Genomic DNA, 15,787 nt, shown 5'->3' with positions numbered 1-15,787 from the left:
GCCGCCTACCTACTTTTGTTTACAGAATGCGCCTTTTTCGGGGCAATGGGGGGCGTGAGCAAGTAACAAAACGTGTAGCTCAGTGTGTGACGTAAACAGTGACGTGGGAGGGAAGCCGCGGCTGGTCAGTCCTTTGGTGATTCTCTTGTAAGTCAGCCTGTTCCTCACTGTTCACGTCATCTGACGGTTAATGGCCTCTTCGTTTGCGAGGACAATTCCTTGTCTCCCCAGTTGCTCATCTTTACAGTGTCTGTCAGGTTTGTGTTTCCCTCTTGCTACTAGCTGCTCACTAATTCCTGCTATCAGCTGTTTCCTGTTTATCCACCGCCAGTGGCTCGCATGTGCGGCGTCATCACCACCCTCTTTCACAGGTCTTCAACAGCCCCTCCTGTTGCGGAAGGCCGCCTCAGTCTTTTTAAACCAAAAAGGTTCCGCCAATATGTCTACCCTACGAGGCGGAAAACTGGGCACCTTGGATCAACTCACCAATCCGGCTCTGTGTGTCTAAACGCTCGCAGCTTGCCGGCAAAACGGCCCAACATTTGCAGAAAAAATGGCAGTGTAAAAGGGGCTACAGAAAGCGCTTTAGCAGTTGGAGGCGGGTTTTTGTAATTGTTTTTAATGAGAATGAAGCTTTTTGCTCGTGGTGTTTTGCAGCGCATTTCTGCTCTCTAGCTGCCTGGTGTTTTGCTGGATGTCAGATCCAATCACAAGTGTTCACTACAGATGCATGTGGAGATGCATCCTAGAGCCAGTGGATTGCCCCCTTCTGGGCTGGAAGTGAGTTACTGCCTCCACTATCTCAGGGTCTTGTTCACGAGTGAGGGCAGAATGGAGCGTGAGATCGATTGGCGAATTGGTGCGGATTCTGCTGTGATGCAGGTGCTGCGCCGGACCGTCTCGGTGAAGAGGGAGCTGAGCCGGAAGGCAAAGCTTTTGATTTACTGGTCCATCTCCGTCCCAACCCTCAGCTATGGTCATGAGCTCTGGGTAGTGACTGAAAGAATGAGATCACGGATACAAGCGGCCGAAATGAGTTTCCTCTGTGGGGTGTCTGGGCTCAGCCTTAGAGATAGGGGGAGGAGCTCGGAGTGGAGCTGCTGCTCCTTTGCGTCGAAAGGGGTCAGTTGAGGTGGTTTGGGCATCTGATCAGGATCCTGACCAGGCATGTCCCACTGGTAGGAGGCCCCGGGGCAGACACAGAACACACTGGAGGGATTATATATCTCATCTGGCCTGGGAACACCTCGGGGTCCTCCAGGAGGAGCTGGAAAGTGTTGCTGGGGAGAAAGACGTCTGTAATGCTGCCCCCGCGACCAGGCTCAGGATCAGCACATGAAAATGGATGGATGGATCCTCGTGCCAGGTGTGAACAGGCAGATAAAGAAATGTCCACTTGTGATCGGATCACCCTAGACTCGTGTTAATACCATGTATAAACAGGCTCAGAGTGTGTTTGGGTGAGCAACACTGAATGTGAACATGACGTCTTTAAACACCAGCAATGAGTGATTGGTCTCTGATTCTCTGCACATATGGAATTTCAGGGATATTAACATACTTTTTTTTTTTTTTGCTCAAACTGAAATTCAGAATCCAAATTAAAGTAGGAAAAGTGAGCAAATAATTCAGGGAACTCTCAAGTATGAAATAAAAATAAAACTGCACTTTTTCATTTGTATAAATGACAGCTTGCAGATTTATTTTGAGTTTTTGATAAATAAGAAAAGTACAGTAATCTGGTGACAGGTTGGGCATCTTTGTGTCTGTTTAAATAATAATTACAAAACATAAACTGATTTTGGAACAGAGCCATTTGTATGAATGCACTTGCTTTTTTTTATGCATGCAGGTGGAGGGTTTTTTTTTTACCTTGTCTTCGATGCTCCAGGTGGTGTCATATCGTGGGTCGAACTCAATTTTAGAGCTTTGGCAGCAGGAAAAGTTAGCCCTGCTCTCCATCACCACTGATTTGCCCTTTACAGAGCCAACAGCAGCAACTACTGTCAATTTAAAGAAGAAATGCATTATTACAAACGTTGAGGGTCAAGTTTAAATCACTGTCACTGTAAAGCATGTACTGCACAACAAAATGCAATTCTAAGCAACAAGCAGAAGAACTGGAAGACGTTTAGCAACACAATCTGCCTTTTGCATCAGCTGAGGCTTGAACTCACAACCTCTGAGACAAAGAATCAATTTCTATCTCACTGAGCTAATTAGTCAGTGACAAGTCATGTGTAGCATCACAAATTGACTAAGCCACACGTGCAGGTTTAGCAGCCATCCATGCATGGAAAAGCAGATTTCAAACCACTGTAAAAAATTCAGTTATCGAAACAAAAATCTGAAAATACACATATTGCATCTAGACAGCATGGAGATGTTGGTAATTTGTTTGTAACAATGATTGATTTGCTCCATAAGTGAACACATCCACACATCATCTACCATGACTCTAGAATTTTGCCATTTTTTTCATGAACATTGAAGATTTATTTATTTATTTATATACAGTCTATGGTTTTCACCATGGGAAGTATGATTTCCTCGGAAGAAGAAGAAGAAGAAGAAGAAGAAGAAGAAGAAGAAGAAGAAGAATACCTAGGATTACAATACCGGACACTAATTACTGTACCTAAAAGAAGAGACACTGCCAGTTTTGCTTTTGCTTAATTTACTTTTATTTTTCTGCTGAGGTCTGGAAAGCCTTACATAGCCTATCTTAATACTTCCACATACCCGTAACGTCACTCATAGTGGGACTTTCCTAACCTTTGAGGCATGCATGTGTTTTCGTGGAAACTACCTCTCTTACCAGCAAAACCATGGGGAAATCCCAAAGTTGTTTCACTTTCAGCTACCGATTAAGTGTGTAATCACAACATTGGTAGCCGAATAACATGTTATGCCATGATTAAATAGCTACCATTAACTCGAGGCATTCCATGCACAAAAAATACCACTGTGGCAGTATTACGTATTAAATCGCAAAATGTCGGTGGAGGATCTGCCGGTGGGCGGACATCTTGATGACTTAGCATTTTTGACTGCGACACAGGTTAAACGAAAGGTAAACAATGGTCGCAAACAATAAACACATAAATCAATCATAAACACAACTTTAAAATATCTGTCAAACCGGATTTATTTTGTAATCCACACTATAAAAGCGCTAACCCGCTCGCTTGCGCAAAGTTACGCTAAACGTCATTCAAAAAGCCGTCAATTTAATCTATTCTGCTTTATTGCGCAGGTCTCTAAGCAGGTAAAGCCCATTTTTATATATTTTATAAATCTGCAGGATTCGTTTATTAATTCGGTTTATGTCAAACTGACTATTGTTTAATATGTAATCTGTTGCAGGCAGAGTAATAGCAGGGGACATCACTGGCTGCTTTTGAATGATGAAATCTGAGCACAGTCACTTGCAAGTACGCCGATTTAACCACTGAACGCCAGCTGTTAATTAAATGCATGTGTGGTTGCTATTGGAGGAATGTGTGTGTAATTACAAGCAGGGGGAAATGTAATTGCTATTTTTCTTAATGCATTTAGTCATTAGTCACTGCACAGCAGGCACAGCTACCTCCACCTGCAGACCTACAAGTTAAGTTATACGACTTGCAGCTTAATTAAAGCATATCAATGACACTAACTTATAAAATATACATGAAAGAGATATCTTAGATGATGTTACTCACCTAAAATGATGAGTAGAGGAGGATGCAAGACGTGAAGCATGATGGCAATCTATAAGGTGTTGCTATTGTGAGGAGGGTTCAATCAATGAGGAGGAGGAGGAGGAGGAGAAGACAGGAAGCACGCCTTGCGGATGTCGTTTCGGTTTTTGTTTCCGCATCAGAGCATGACTATATAAAGACTTGGTCTAGAATCTCTCTGCTACAAGGTCTCTGCCTCAACTCAAAACTTCAACCTTCTCCATCTACACATCTTCAACATCATGACAACACATATTTTGAACCTTGCTCTGCTGCTGTCACTGTGTAAGTATTTTTAAAACTATTTAATGTCATCCATGGTGCGTTTTTGTCTCTCAGAATGACATGATAGATACTGTGCTGAGTATGCGTAAAACTTTTATTGATGTGATTCATATTAGTCATAAGTAAGAGTTGTTGTGGTGCAGAACAGTCGACACAAACAAAGCAGGAGAAAATACCAGTTAAATAATAAACACGTGTATATTACACAGTAAAAAGCGCTGTACATTCATTGTGGGTAGCCCTTTATAGAATAAGGAAATGTGTGTAAAGATACAGATACACAGGAGCAGTGTCTGATATGAAACATCTTATATGTAAGGTTATGATAAACTTTATATTTCATGCATGCTCTTGTGCTCCACAGGTATGTGTCATGCTGTGAGCATGGCTGTGGAAAGAAACATGCTGGAGACAATAACTGAAGTCGGGTCAGACTGTGTTCTTGAATGCACCGCCAAATACACGCCCGGTGTTCAGTACAGAGCAGTCAGGTGGTACAAGGTAAAGCTGCTTTTATTTCATGCACATTTCATTGCAAAAACACCGCAACATCCTGTAGTTTTTATTTGTACAAGTATACAAAGCAGCAGGAAGGAGGTGACACTGACACAGCTACATGTCCACGTCTCATTGGCTGGATTACTTTCTGTTTCCCGCTGAAAGTGAAGCATATGTCAGAAATTGTATAAAGCAGTGGTTTTTAAACTTTCAGAGCCCAAAGCACACCAAAGAGCAAGCCAGAATCTCAAGGCACACCTGTATTTATATCTGTGCACAACAGCCTCTATAAGGTGTCTTATTGCTCTTATCACAACATAAATATTTGCTTTTGTTTACTAATATCAAATAACAATTGGCAGCTCATGAAATATTTAACAAAATGAAAAATGACATGTTTTAAAATTACATCAAAGCACCAGCAACACATGCATTTAAATGGGAAATAATGTAAGATAACACATGGGCAGCGACACATTTGTTTAATAAAATGAAATGAAATTACATTTTTCAGGCAGAGTTTGCAAAAAAACTTGGAGATTGGTGTGCACAATAATAATGTGTGGTTATCACCTGGATTTCTGAATAAATGTAACATATATTTGCAGTTTTATTATCTGTAGTTTGACAGTTGTTTAAGTAAAAGCAGGCACAGTAAAGGGAGTGTAGGTAGTACTTAAACAGAGGTGGTAGTGTTATCAGCAAAATGTACCAAAAATATGAAAAGTAAAAGTATTATTCAGTAATATTCTGTTTTTCATTGGGATGCACGTTATTGGATTTTTTGCTGATATCTAATATACCGATATGTAACAGCTCATTTGACCAATAACTGACACCGATATCAATATATCCACTTTTCCCCCACCTAATATTAGTGATCATTAAGTCTCTTCCCACCCAGTTTCAGTGTTAAGAAAAAGCATGTTGGCTGATTCCGATATTTCATTTTAAAGCCGATACCAATGATGCACCGATATTTTTGTGCATCCCTAGTTTTTCTCTTTACTGCAGTAAAGTACTGACACTGTAAAAATACTCTAACACAAGTTAAAGTCCTGCATTGAAAATGTAACTTAAGTAAAAGTATAAAAGTGTCATCAGGAAAAAGTACTCTTAAGTTAAAGTACATAGTAGTAGTTTGACTTTTTGTAGTACTTGCAGGTGTTCAGGTAAAAGTAGTTTTACTTTGGAAACGTTTAAAGTATTATCAGGTAAATGTTACTTAAAGGATGAAAAGTAGAAGTACTCATGATGCAGAGGTTCCTTTCAAAGTGTGTAATGAACACATGTTGGAGCATTTCAGCGTTGTAGTTTATCAATATGGAGCCAGTTCTAGATACTTTGTGTACTACTGGGATGGTAGTACAGTACTGCAACATATCATGTAAATATTGCTTTAACGTCAAAAGTATCTATGATAAAAGGACTGGAGTGGAGTACAAGTATAAAGTAGGAGAAAATGGAAATGCTCAAGTGAAGTACAAGCTGTACTTACACTCACAGGGGTCATTACTCTGCATCAATGACTTTATCTTTGATACTGTTACTTGTAATGGAGTATTTTTACAGTGTGGTAGTGGTACTTTTACCTGAGTAAGGGATCTGAATGCTTCTTCTAGAAAACAGTCATGTTTCACAGTTCAGTGTAAACCCTTGTTGAGCTGTGTACTTGTACATGAATGTAACACAGCACTGATGATGTCACAGGTCGAAGAGTCCTCTCAACTCTCAGGCCTTTTGACCAAAGACCTCCCTAACGGCACGACGAGATGGTACACCGGCGTGGACCGAGAGGTGGACCTGCTGGGCGAGTCCCGGAGCATCCTCCTGCCCAACGTGACGTGCGCAGACAGGGGCGTGTATGTCTGCCACCTGGCAGCACCTGTGGGCGAGCAGAACCGGGAGGGCCAGGTGCTCCTCACTCTGACAGGTAAAAGTCCGAGCTCGGAGTCACGGGGTTCAGATCCCACTGGCAGATGTTTCAGACTTACCCAGCTCTCTGATGGGAGAAACACGTGAGCCCCTGAGGCGTCTGTGACATTTGATTATAAAGCAGGGAACTTCCAGGCTCAACCATCTCATTTACATCAGCTGTAGAAAAGCATGGATCTGTGGCGCGAGGGATGGAGCGTGGGTGGGAGACCAGAGAGTGACAGGATCACTGTGGTTATTACTATTTCACTCACTCTCAACCTCAAAGGTCAATCTCACTCTTTGATATTTGTGACAACACTAATACAGATCAGGCTTGGTTTAGGAGTAAAACAAGCAGTTCCAATCCAACACATCTCATCTTCTCCATCTTTGTCTAGTTTTCTAACTGGTTTGATTTTAATCTGCTGAGATAATTTGATTCTTAATATTTCCGCTGGTTTCTGAGGCTAAATATGCCTCAGAGTCTGAAGCCTTTAAAATGTGCTTGGTCATGTACAGCAAGGTTCAACCCTTCACTTTCTGCTGATACAAACGGAAAGTCCTGCAGGTTTGAACGTGACTAACTTTAATTTGTGTTTTCATTTTCAGATTGTGTTGACAGCTCCACAGAAGCAGTCGTGATGGCCGACGCTTTCTTGGTCATTTCCGCCTCGGTGGTGCTGATGCTTGCACTTGTGATTTTTTTCATAAGCTATGTAAGTAATGGAATCTGCTTACGCACACTAATGCTTGAGAACATTTTCCCACATGAAACACAGCCTCTCTAACAACCCCGTGTACATGGATTCACTTAATGATTGTTTGTTGTATTTAAGCTACAGCACACTGAACCTTTATAAACTGTCCATTCCTCATCTGAATGTATGTTTCCTGGTCTCCACCACAGGGCAGTTTGAAGAAAATCCTCAGACGCCAAACAAGCAAGACGCCAAAAAAAGAAACTTTATTGGATGCTCCGCTCAAACCGCTTGAAAAAAAGGACTTAAAGTTGATCTACAAGTTGGGTCCTAAAGTGTCTAAATCACCCACAGTGAAGAATATCTGCGTTTAAAGACAAAGATGGTGCTGGAAAGATGGTGCAGGAGGAACGAACGACCAGGAAGACCCACAGAATAGCTTCTTTTCTTACTTCATCTATTACTTGTCCTCAAATGTTTAAGAGTTAAAATCATCACCTTCAATTTATAGAACCACCTGCAGCCTCATCACTAGGACTTTAAAGGATAATCCCTCCAGAACAATCGAGTTTAGCTGCACAACCAGTTAATCCCAATCAAAGACTTCTATTAAATGTTTGCCCCCCCCCGTAAATCTTCAGCAGAGGACAAGGACCAACTTGTAGGAAAATCTTAAGAAGCTAAAATCAATGTGGACTCAGAGCGGGCTCTTCCCCCCCGAGACTGGACAGCCAGACAGCAGAGAGAGATGTCCAGCAAACTGGTGTAAATGGACGGGGTGCTGGTCATGGGGTTGCCCGTGGCTCAGGAGGTGCACCGGATGCTGAGAGGTTAGGAGTTCGAACCCGGGCTCCTCCTGTGCATGCGTTCTTGGGCAAGACATCGAGCCCCAAATTGCTGCTGGTCAGGCCGGCGCTTTGAATGGTGGCTGCCATCAGTGTGTAGATGCTAACCCATGTAACCCAATCCAACTTACTATATTTATATAGCACATTTTATAAATCGTAGGGATGACTAAAGCGTTGAACAGAACGAAATAAGCACAGTTTATGTGAAGGGGTACTGAAGCACTGCTTGTAGGTTTTGCTGATCAGCGGCCTCAGGCCACAACTACCAATTACAGGATGGTGGTTTGATTACAGGTGTATCAGTCATAGAGATGCAACACATTCTCACTTTTAACTTGTCAAATATCAACGTCAGTGGCTCTAGACATTAAACTGTGAGGCTCAGGGACGGCGTGTCAGTTTATGCTACTACATGCATTGTGTCTTTTCAAAATATACTTTTGTTTTCACAGGAAATGTTCAGTTTCTGCTCGTTTAATGCAGTCTTTTTAAAAATAAACTCAGAATGTAGGTTAAAAAAAAGTTCTTAGGTTAATCTCCTTGCATTTAGGCAACAAAAGCACATGGTTTGGCCTAAAATAACTACATTCACTAACGTAACTTAAAGTCAAGACTCATGGTTTCATTCAGGACAGGAGCAGCAACCTTCCAGGTGATCTGGAGTTTGTCCACCTCATCTCCCTCCTGGCGCCTTGCTCTTAATACTACAACAGTTGTTTGGAGAGTCAGAAAATGTCACTGCCTGACCGACATAGTCTCATTCCAAAGTTGCCAAATAATGCCTCAGATACAGACAAAAAAAAAAACAGGCATCCTTTCACAGCGGTATGATACGTAGTCGGGTGGTATCAGTTAATAATGCCATCAAACGGCGTCAGTTTAAAATGCTGACAACCAATAGCGTAATTTCAAAATTTAGGGAGTCTGTAGAGGGTGGTTGAAGGGATGATGGGTAGGTCCAACAACACTGGACTTTCTCGTTCGCTTCCTGCATGAAAAACCTAACCACGTGCGTTTGTTGCTCAATTAAATCAACGTAAATATGCTACATTTTACAGATGTTGTTAGTTTGTTTTGAAAAAGACTGTATGCATCTAATGAGCGGAGAGTATACATTTTCTCTGAAAGTGTAAGTGTATACTGAGAAGATGTCCCAAAACAACAGATGTACCCAGGATACCTAGCACCTCATATGTAGACGTGACAGTCCACTGACCAAGATCCATCTAAATCTAATCTGCTGATAAAGGCTGCAAGATGTGTTTGAAAAGATGGTTTGGTCAACCTACCTTAGCCAAAGTCTGTGAAATCTGTGAACTTAAGGAGCAATGTAAAGTTAGCTAATGATAGCGATTCAGTGGTGCATTTTAATTTTTGGTGTGTCAAATACATTATTTTATTTCTTCTTTCAAACGCTGCAAGCTGTATGTGTAAACAGGGATGTGTTTGTTTATGTTGTTGTCAGAATTGAAGAGTAAGATGAATGAAAGAGGACAGTGGTCAGAGTTACCATCAGGTCACTGTGTCCTGATAAAGGAGGAGTTTCAGAATGAGGTGAATGTTGTTAAAGTGACTGATAGAGAATCTAGAACAGCCCTAAGGATTATAGGAACCACTATGGATTGTATGTCTTTTACTATGTTGGTATTTTGGATTTTAATTGTTTTATTTTATTGATCTACTTGTAGACAAGAAGCTAGATGGGTAAGAAACACTTTGTGCACTGGCATGTAGCAGGTATGAGACAACATAGACTCAGTATCTTCACACTGTATTTCTATATCATCAAGTGACAGATTAAAAAACTCCAGATTGCACAGCAGTGAGAACTGAACCTTGATGATCTTTAAAAAGCAGAACTAAAATACACCTCCGCATAGTACTATATTTACTTTCATCTGACCTTTATTTTTACACTTAGGGGAAAGCACAGAGACAGACACTGTTTTTATTAATAATGTAGCACTTCTGCTTTGACCCACCGATGGTAGCTATGAGGCAGACTTTTCTTAGTGGAACAACAAAGATAGAAATAAGATAAAATCATGTTTTATGTTTGCGCTCATGTCGTCATGGTCACATCCTGCTGCAGGCTGATCTGCTTTTGTCTGGTTCAGTTTGAAGCATGTATGTGTTTTTGTTTTGTGGCATAATGTAAATGATTGAAGAATTTTAAGCTCGATAAAACCAAGGAATGAACAGAGGAGGAGAAAGGTTGCTTATGATCTCGGAAAAACAATGACTGAAAAGTTTGTAATGTTTGTTGTAGGACTTCAGATTCTCAGAGTAGTGATTACTAGAGATTAGTTTTGAATTGAGAAGAAACGCGTCTCATATTGAACTTGTCTGAAGACTTTTTGTGGCCTCTATGAGGCTGCCTTTCCTCATTGTTTTTCTTTTTTTATCCTAAATATAACTTTTGTTTTTGGTGCAAGTTTGTTTTGTTTTTGTACAGTGCACGTCTGGGATAATAAACTTGTAAACAAAGCTTTTGTTTCCTGTTCAGTTAATGCTTTATAGATGAACAGGCGCTACGCTGCAAACACTGCTGTGGAGCTCGGCAGACGTCTGTCATCATTTTAAAATATTGTTTTAATGGTAAATGGACTGTACTTGTTTAGCACTGTTCTATTCTTCTGACCACTCAAGGCGTTACATGTTACATTCACCCTTTCACACACCACTGCTGCTTGCACCCACGCACCAATGGAGCAGCCATCAGGAGCAATTTGGGGTTCAGTATCTTGCCCAAAGACACTTTAACCCCGTCTCCACCAAACCCTTTCAGTCCAGCACCTTTGGACCCAACAGTAAACCTTCAGACATGGTACCTAGACCCTCGGTGTGTTCAGACAGTCCTCTTAAATGTGGGCGGGGTTGTTGTCACTCACTGCTCCGTCCAGCACTCGCTGTATTTCCTCATCAGCGGTGACACAGATGGAAGTCTGCACCTGGTTTATCGTCCACAGAACGAGGCTGCACGCCCACATTTTCACAACAAAATAGAACAGGCTGCAGTGAGAGTCTCTCTCCATGGGATATTTAAAAATAGCAGCTTTGTGCATTTAGTCCTTCTCAGGCAAGCTCAGGGGTTTAGTGTTGCTGGAGCCCACAGGAAGTGAGGATTAGAATATATATGCAGTTCACAAAACCAGGCTGAAATAATTATACATAAACTCTTGAAGATCCACTTCTTACTAAAAGTGTCTGTTATGTAAAAACTGATGGAACGGTCATAGTTGTCATGTTGAAATTTAAGGTGTGCTGATGGATTCACGTCATCAACTCATGCATTGAGTAACATTACAAGTTAACGTTCCACCTTAAAAGTTGCCGGCAGTCGGCCCAGTGAATGAAGTTATTTTTTCTCAGACTCCAGCTGCTGTGAGAGGCAGCAAAACATCCTTTCATTTTATAGTTACAGTTTACTAATAAAACTCTCCACAGTATGAACAGTGGTTACATGAGCCTCAAAACCAGACACAACTCAGCCCTGAGCAGAGTGACCGTCCTCTACTGACCAATCAGACTGCAGGGTTCACAGCTCCACCTTTTAGTACCAGATCTGTGTGCTAGGTACCCCAACAGAGGGGGGACCAAACATGGGGACGCTAAGGAACGCTTCTGTTGGGACCATCCACAACTTTTTACAGTGGAAACAGAAAAAAAGCGTACTGAACTGAAATGCTCAGTGGAAACAGGGCTTTACACATTCAGACAGAGGGAGCCAGGGACTGAGCTGCTGCTCTTCCGATTGGTGGGCGACCCGCTCCTCCTCTGAGCCACAGCCGCCCTGTGTTTCCCTTTGATAAACATATTGAATAACTTAAAAGTTCTGTTTTCCTTTTCAGACCTGTTTGAAAAATTCTGATGTTCAGACTGATGTGACTCACCTTTGATTAAGACTAAATTAATGATAAAATGATGGCAGATTAAAGTGTTTCACTTCTGGCTATCATGAGGGGAAACCACATAGGCTGCATATCTTAGAGATTAGAGAGAGCATTTAATGGGGGAAGTCCATCTAAATGATTTGCTATTCTACAGAAATGAAACATGGGGAAACACCCAGGAGGTGAAATTTGTTTGGCAAATGTATTGGTTTCAAGGCAGAACTCCATCCTGAAAACTGATTTTTGTCTTGTGGATTAACTCTGTATGTCTTTCATGATTGGGATATGTATTCTGTGTGTCTTACCTGTCTGTGTTTTGAATGTTCCTGCAGTGGAAAAGAATTTCTTCCCTATCTGTCAATCTATCTGCATCTATCTAGCTATGTATCTATGTATGAATGCATGTATCTATCTATATAGAGAAACATGTGTTGCTTATGGTCTATATATTATATGTGCTTATATGTTATATCAGTGTTTATGTCACTGTCCTCTCACTCCTCCCAGATGTTTCTCAGGTCAGTGATGAGTTTAGGTCGCTTGTGATTCACTGTAAAGCACTGGTGTTGTAAGTGCATTCATGTGCCAACACTAAAGGACATCGAGGAAATCAAAATATAACAAGCAATATAGTCTCAAAATAAAAATCCTCATCCCTATAGTTCCCTTCATTGGCTCCCTGTTGAGTATTACACAGTCAGGCTCCCTCTCATGTAGCTGCACTACTTCACTTGTATTCTTCAGCGCACTCTCTTCAATCAAATACACTAAATTTGTTGTCTGTCCCTCGCACTCGCCTTGAGACATGTGGTAATCGAGCTTTTACGGCCGTAGCGCCTAAATGTCAGAATGCTCTGCTCAGGCGTTCGGGTAACTCGTATACCAAAGCTGTACTTTTTCAAATTTTGTGCATTGTTGTTGTGTACTGTGAATACTGCTTTTTTTCTTGTGTGTGCAAATAGTTTTGCTAGTTGTGCACTTTTCACAACATGGTTCACGTAGTCACTTTGTCTCTATAATTGTTTTCTTGTTGTACACTGCCCTTGTGAAGCACTTTGTGACCTACATCTGGGAGAAGCGCTATATTAATGCATGGAATCAATCTATCTCTATCCATCTATCTATTGACCTACCTACCTACCCAACAGCCCATCAATAGCTCAATTGTGTGGTGTTGCTATTTAATAAAACAAGTTAATGATGTGGGTGTGAATTTGTGTCTCTTTCCATCCTGTTTCTGTTTCACGAGTCAGCTGAGCTGCATCGTCTCCATCATGAAGCTTCATCACAAACTGGATCATAAAAGTTTAGAACCTCTCAGAGTTTTTATTCAAAGCGCCCTCCAGTAGACCAGACAGCATTTCAGAAACAGTGAAACGGACACAGCGTTAAGATGTAAAATGTTAAATGTGGTGTTGTCGTTTCATGAAATGTTGGGCCTCACAAGAGACCAATGACAGCAGAGGCAGAGATATCCTGACTTTAAGTAGTTAGTTTGGGTCAGACTTGACAGAAGGGAATTATGTTTTGTCATTAGCTCGTTTACTTTTACCACTTACATGATAAGAATGTATGAATATTTCCTCAAATTTTGCTTCAGATTGAGCGGATTCAAAGTGTTGCACTATGTTTGTCTGGGGCTTTTATTGTGAAGGGTAAAAAGGAGGGAGCAAGGCTGTAATGTGCTGTCACTAACAATATGGGAAGCAATCAAGTTTTTCAACACGAGCCCCCAGCACCCACTAGGTGACTTCCTGCCTTTGGTGATTCGCTGCACAAACTGGACAACCAACACATTCTCACTGTGACCTCGTCACATATCAACGTTTGGTCATGGACTTTCCACGTCCACATACGACGAGAAAGGTGCCCCGTGTCAAGGTATGTCTGTTACATGCATTGTCTTCTCTCTGAATACACTTCCGATTTCACAGGAAATTTACCGTTTACATACAGTCTCTTTCAAAATAAGTGTCCTGTCAGTACAACACTAACTGACTTCTCCAACAACTAACGCACATGGTTAGGTTTAGGAAAAATGGACAGGGTTTGGCTTTAGAATCTCATGGGACGCAAACACCCTTCTCCAGGGTGAAAGTTGGTGGTTGTTCGACCCATTCCCCAACCCTCCCAAACACCCTACTCAGACTTTCACCGCCTTAACTTTCAATCTTGACACCGCCGAGCGTCGTTAAAGTATAATGGCGGTTGGCCGCGTATAATGCCGACATTAAAGGATGTTTTTTTTTTGTCAGTGTCTGCGAGTGTTTGCGAGTTACTGCCCACTGGATTTTGATAAGTTCGGAGTGAGTGTGGGTCAGGACAATGAAAAGAGCTCAGTCAAAATAATGAGGCTACTACATTTCCCATAATGCAACTTGACAGCATTGTTTTCACAGGCTAAAACTGGTGGAGCTTCCCTTTAACTAAATGAGACCATGTGTTGTGCTTAAAGGTCAAACGACTGATAACCTGTTCACTTTATCAGCTAATAGTCCTTTTTTTTCTAGTTTTTTTATTTTGTTTTAATGCCCTGCAGCCGTGTACAGGATACATATATACAAATATTCACTTTTAAAATGAATGAGTCCAAATTTAAACCACCTGCGTTGTTAAATGTTATTAGTGAGCTTCATTGTTTCAGATAAACTGAACCACACCTGATGGGAAACCACCATCACTGACAACAAGTATGTCAGCAGGGTTTTTTTGCACATGGAACTTAAACAGGAAACAGTCGCCTGTTTCGTCAGGTGTGTAATTTCTTTAGCAGAGCTTCTACATCCCGTTCTTCCACTCCAGCCAGTTTCACACTTTGCCATATTTAAACACTTGATATAAAGGCCTCATCATCATTTGAATGCAGCGGGACTTTTTCACAATAAATTTCCTGCAAAAACAGAGAGACTGGTACTCCTTCACAGAAAGACTGTTGCCTCACACTCCCTTAATAAGAACAGAACTAGGAATGTCATTCTTTTACAGTGCTCCTTATATCAGAAATACTTTATACTTTACTTTATACATGGAATAATCTACAAAAGACCTTAACCTCGGACACTCTGCCACACCGATCGCTGTCTAAATGCCTTATTTCTGATCTTGTTTTAACTGACTGTACATGCTTTTAACTATACATCTACACCTTAGCATGTTTATCACCCTGTATCCCACCAGAACGCTGCGCTCTGAGAATGCAGGGTTACTCGTGGTCCCTAAAGTCTCCAAAAGTAGATCAAAAGTAGATCCTTCAGCTATCAGGTTCCTCTTCTGTGGCACCATCTTCCTGTTTCGGTCCGGGAGGCAGATACCGTCTCCACAGCCTGTAGTTAGGGCTGGCTCAGGGGAAACCTTGGACCAGCCCCTAGTGAGGCTGACATAGGCCTAGTCTGCCGGGGGACCTCCTGTGATACACAGAGCACCTTCTCTCTCTCTCTCTCTCTTTCTCTCTCTCTTTCTTTATTTGCTAACATTCACGTCTTATTACTGCATATTGCTAACTCGGCTTCGTCTTCTTTTAACATACTCACAATTACTGTTATTATTAATATAATATTATTACTAAAATTAATGTTATTGTAGCTGTTGTCATTACTCTGCCCTGCATCGCTCTCTCCGAATGAATGGATGAATGAATGAATACCATGTGTTAGACCTAGTTCTCCTGTGGGACCTCCAACACACATAAATACACCATTGTAAATAACGTCACATGGACCTTTTGGCTTCTTGTTTCCCACGCGGAAAGACATGAAGAAGAACTCGTGAGCTGCCGGAAAATTTCCGCTTACTTAGTCTTGAATAAACACCAACAACAGGGGGGCGTTCATACAGACGCTCCTCATAAACACGAAACACATTATCCTCTTTTCAAATCACATATCTCACTTATAAAACTGTCTCTGTAGAGTATATTATTTTATCTG

The 15,787-nt window shown here is 41.4% G+C and overlaps 1 protein-coding gene across 1 annotated transcript; it reads left to right on the top strand.

The window, feature by feature from the left end:
• Positions 1–3,872: 3,872 nt before the first annotated feature.
• Positions 3,873–10,456, top strand: cd83 (CD83 molecule). The gene is made up of 5 exons (XM_049584901.1): positions 3,873–4,007; positions 4,372–4,508; positions 6,216–6,438; positions 7,032–7,138; positions 7,330–10,456. The coding sequence occupies exons 1-5, from the start codon at positions 3,965–3,967 to the stop codon at positions 7,492–7,494; spliced, it is 675 nt and encodes a 224-aa protein (XP_049440858.1). The 5' UTR covers positions 3,873–3,964; the 3' UTR covers positions 7,495–10,456.
• Positions 10,457–15,787: the final 5,331 nt, after the last annotated feature.

This window comes from Epinephelus fuscoguttatus, linkage group LG8 (genome assembly GCF_011397635.1).
Source record: "Epinephelus fuscoguttatus linkage group LG8, E.fuscoguttatus.final_Chr_v1".
Lineage (NCBI taxonomy): Eukaryota > Metazoa > Chordata > Actinopteri > Perciformes > Serranidae > Epinephelus > Epinephelus fuscoguttatus.
This window is presented reverse-complemented; position numbering and strand designations above follow the sequence as displayed.

Coding starts and splice junctions, on each gene's coding strand:
- cd83 (XM_049584901.1), top strand. CDS start 3,965: ATGACAACACATATTTTGAACCTTGCTCTGCTGCTGTCACTGT. Junction 4,008..4,371: donor TGCTCTGCTGCTGTCACTGT/GTAAGTATTTTT, acceptor TGTGCTCCACAG/GTATGTGTCATGCTGTGAGC. Junction 7,139..7,329: donor TGATTTTTTTCATAAGCTAT/GTAAGTAATGGA, acceptor TCTCCACCACAG/GGCAGTTTGAAGAAAATCCT.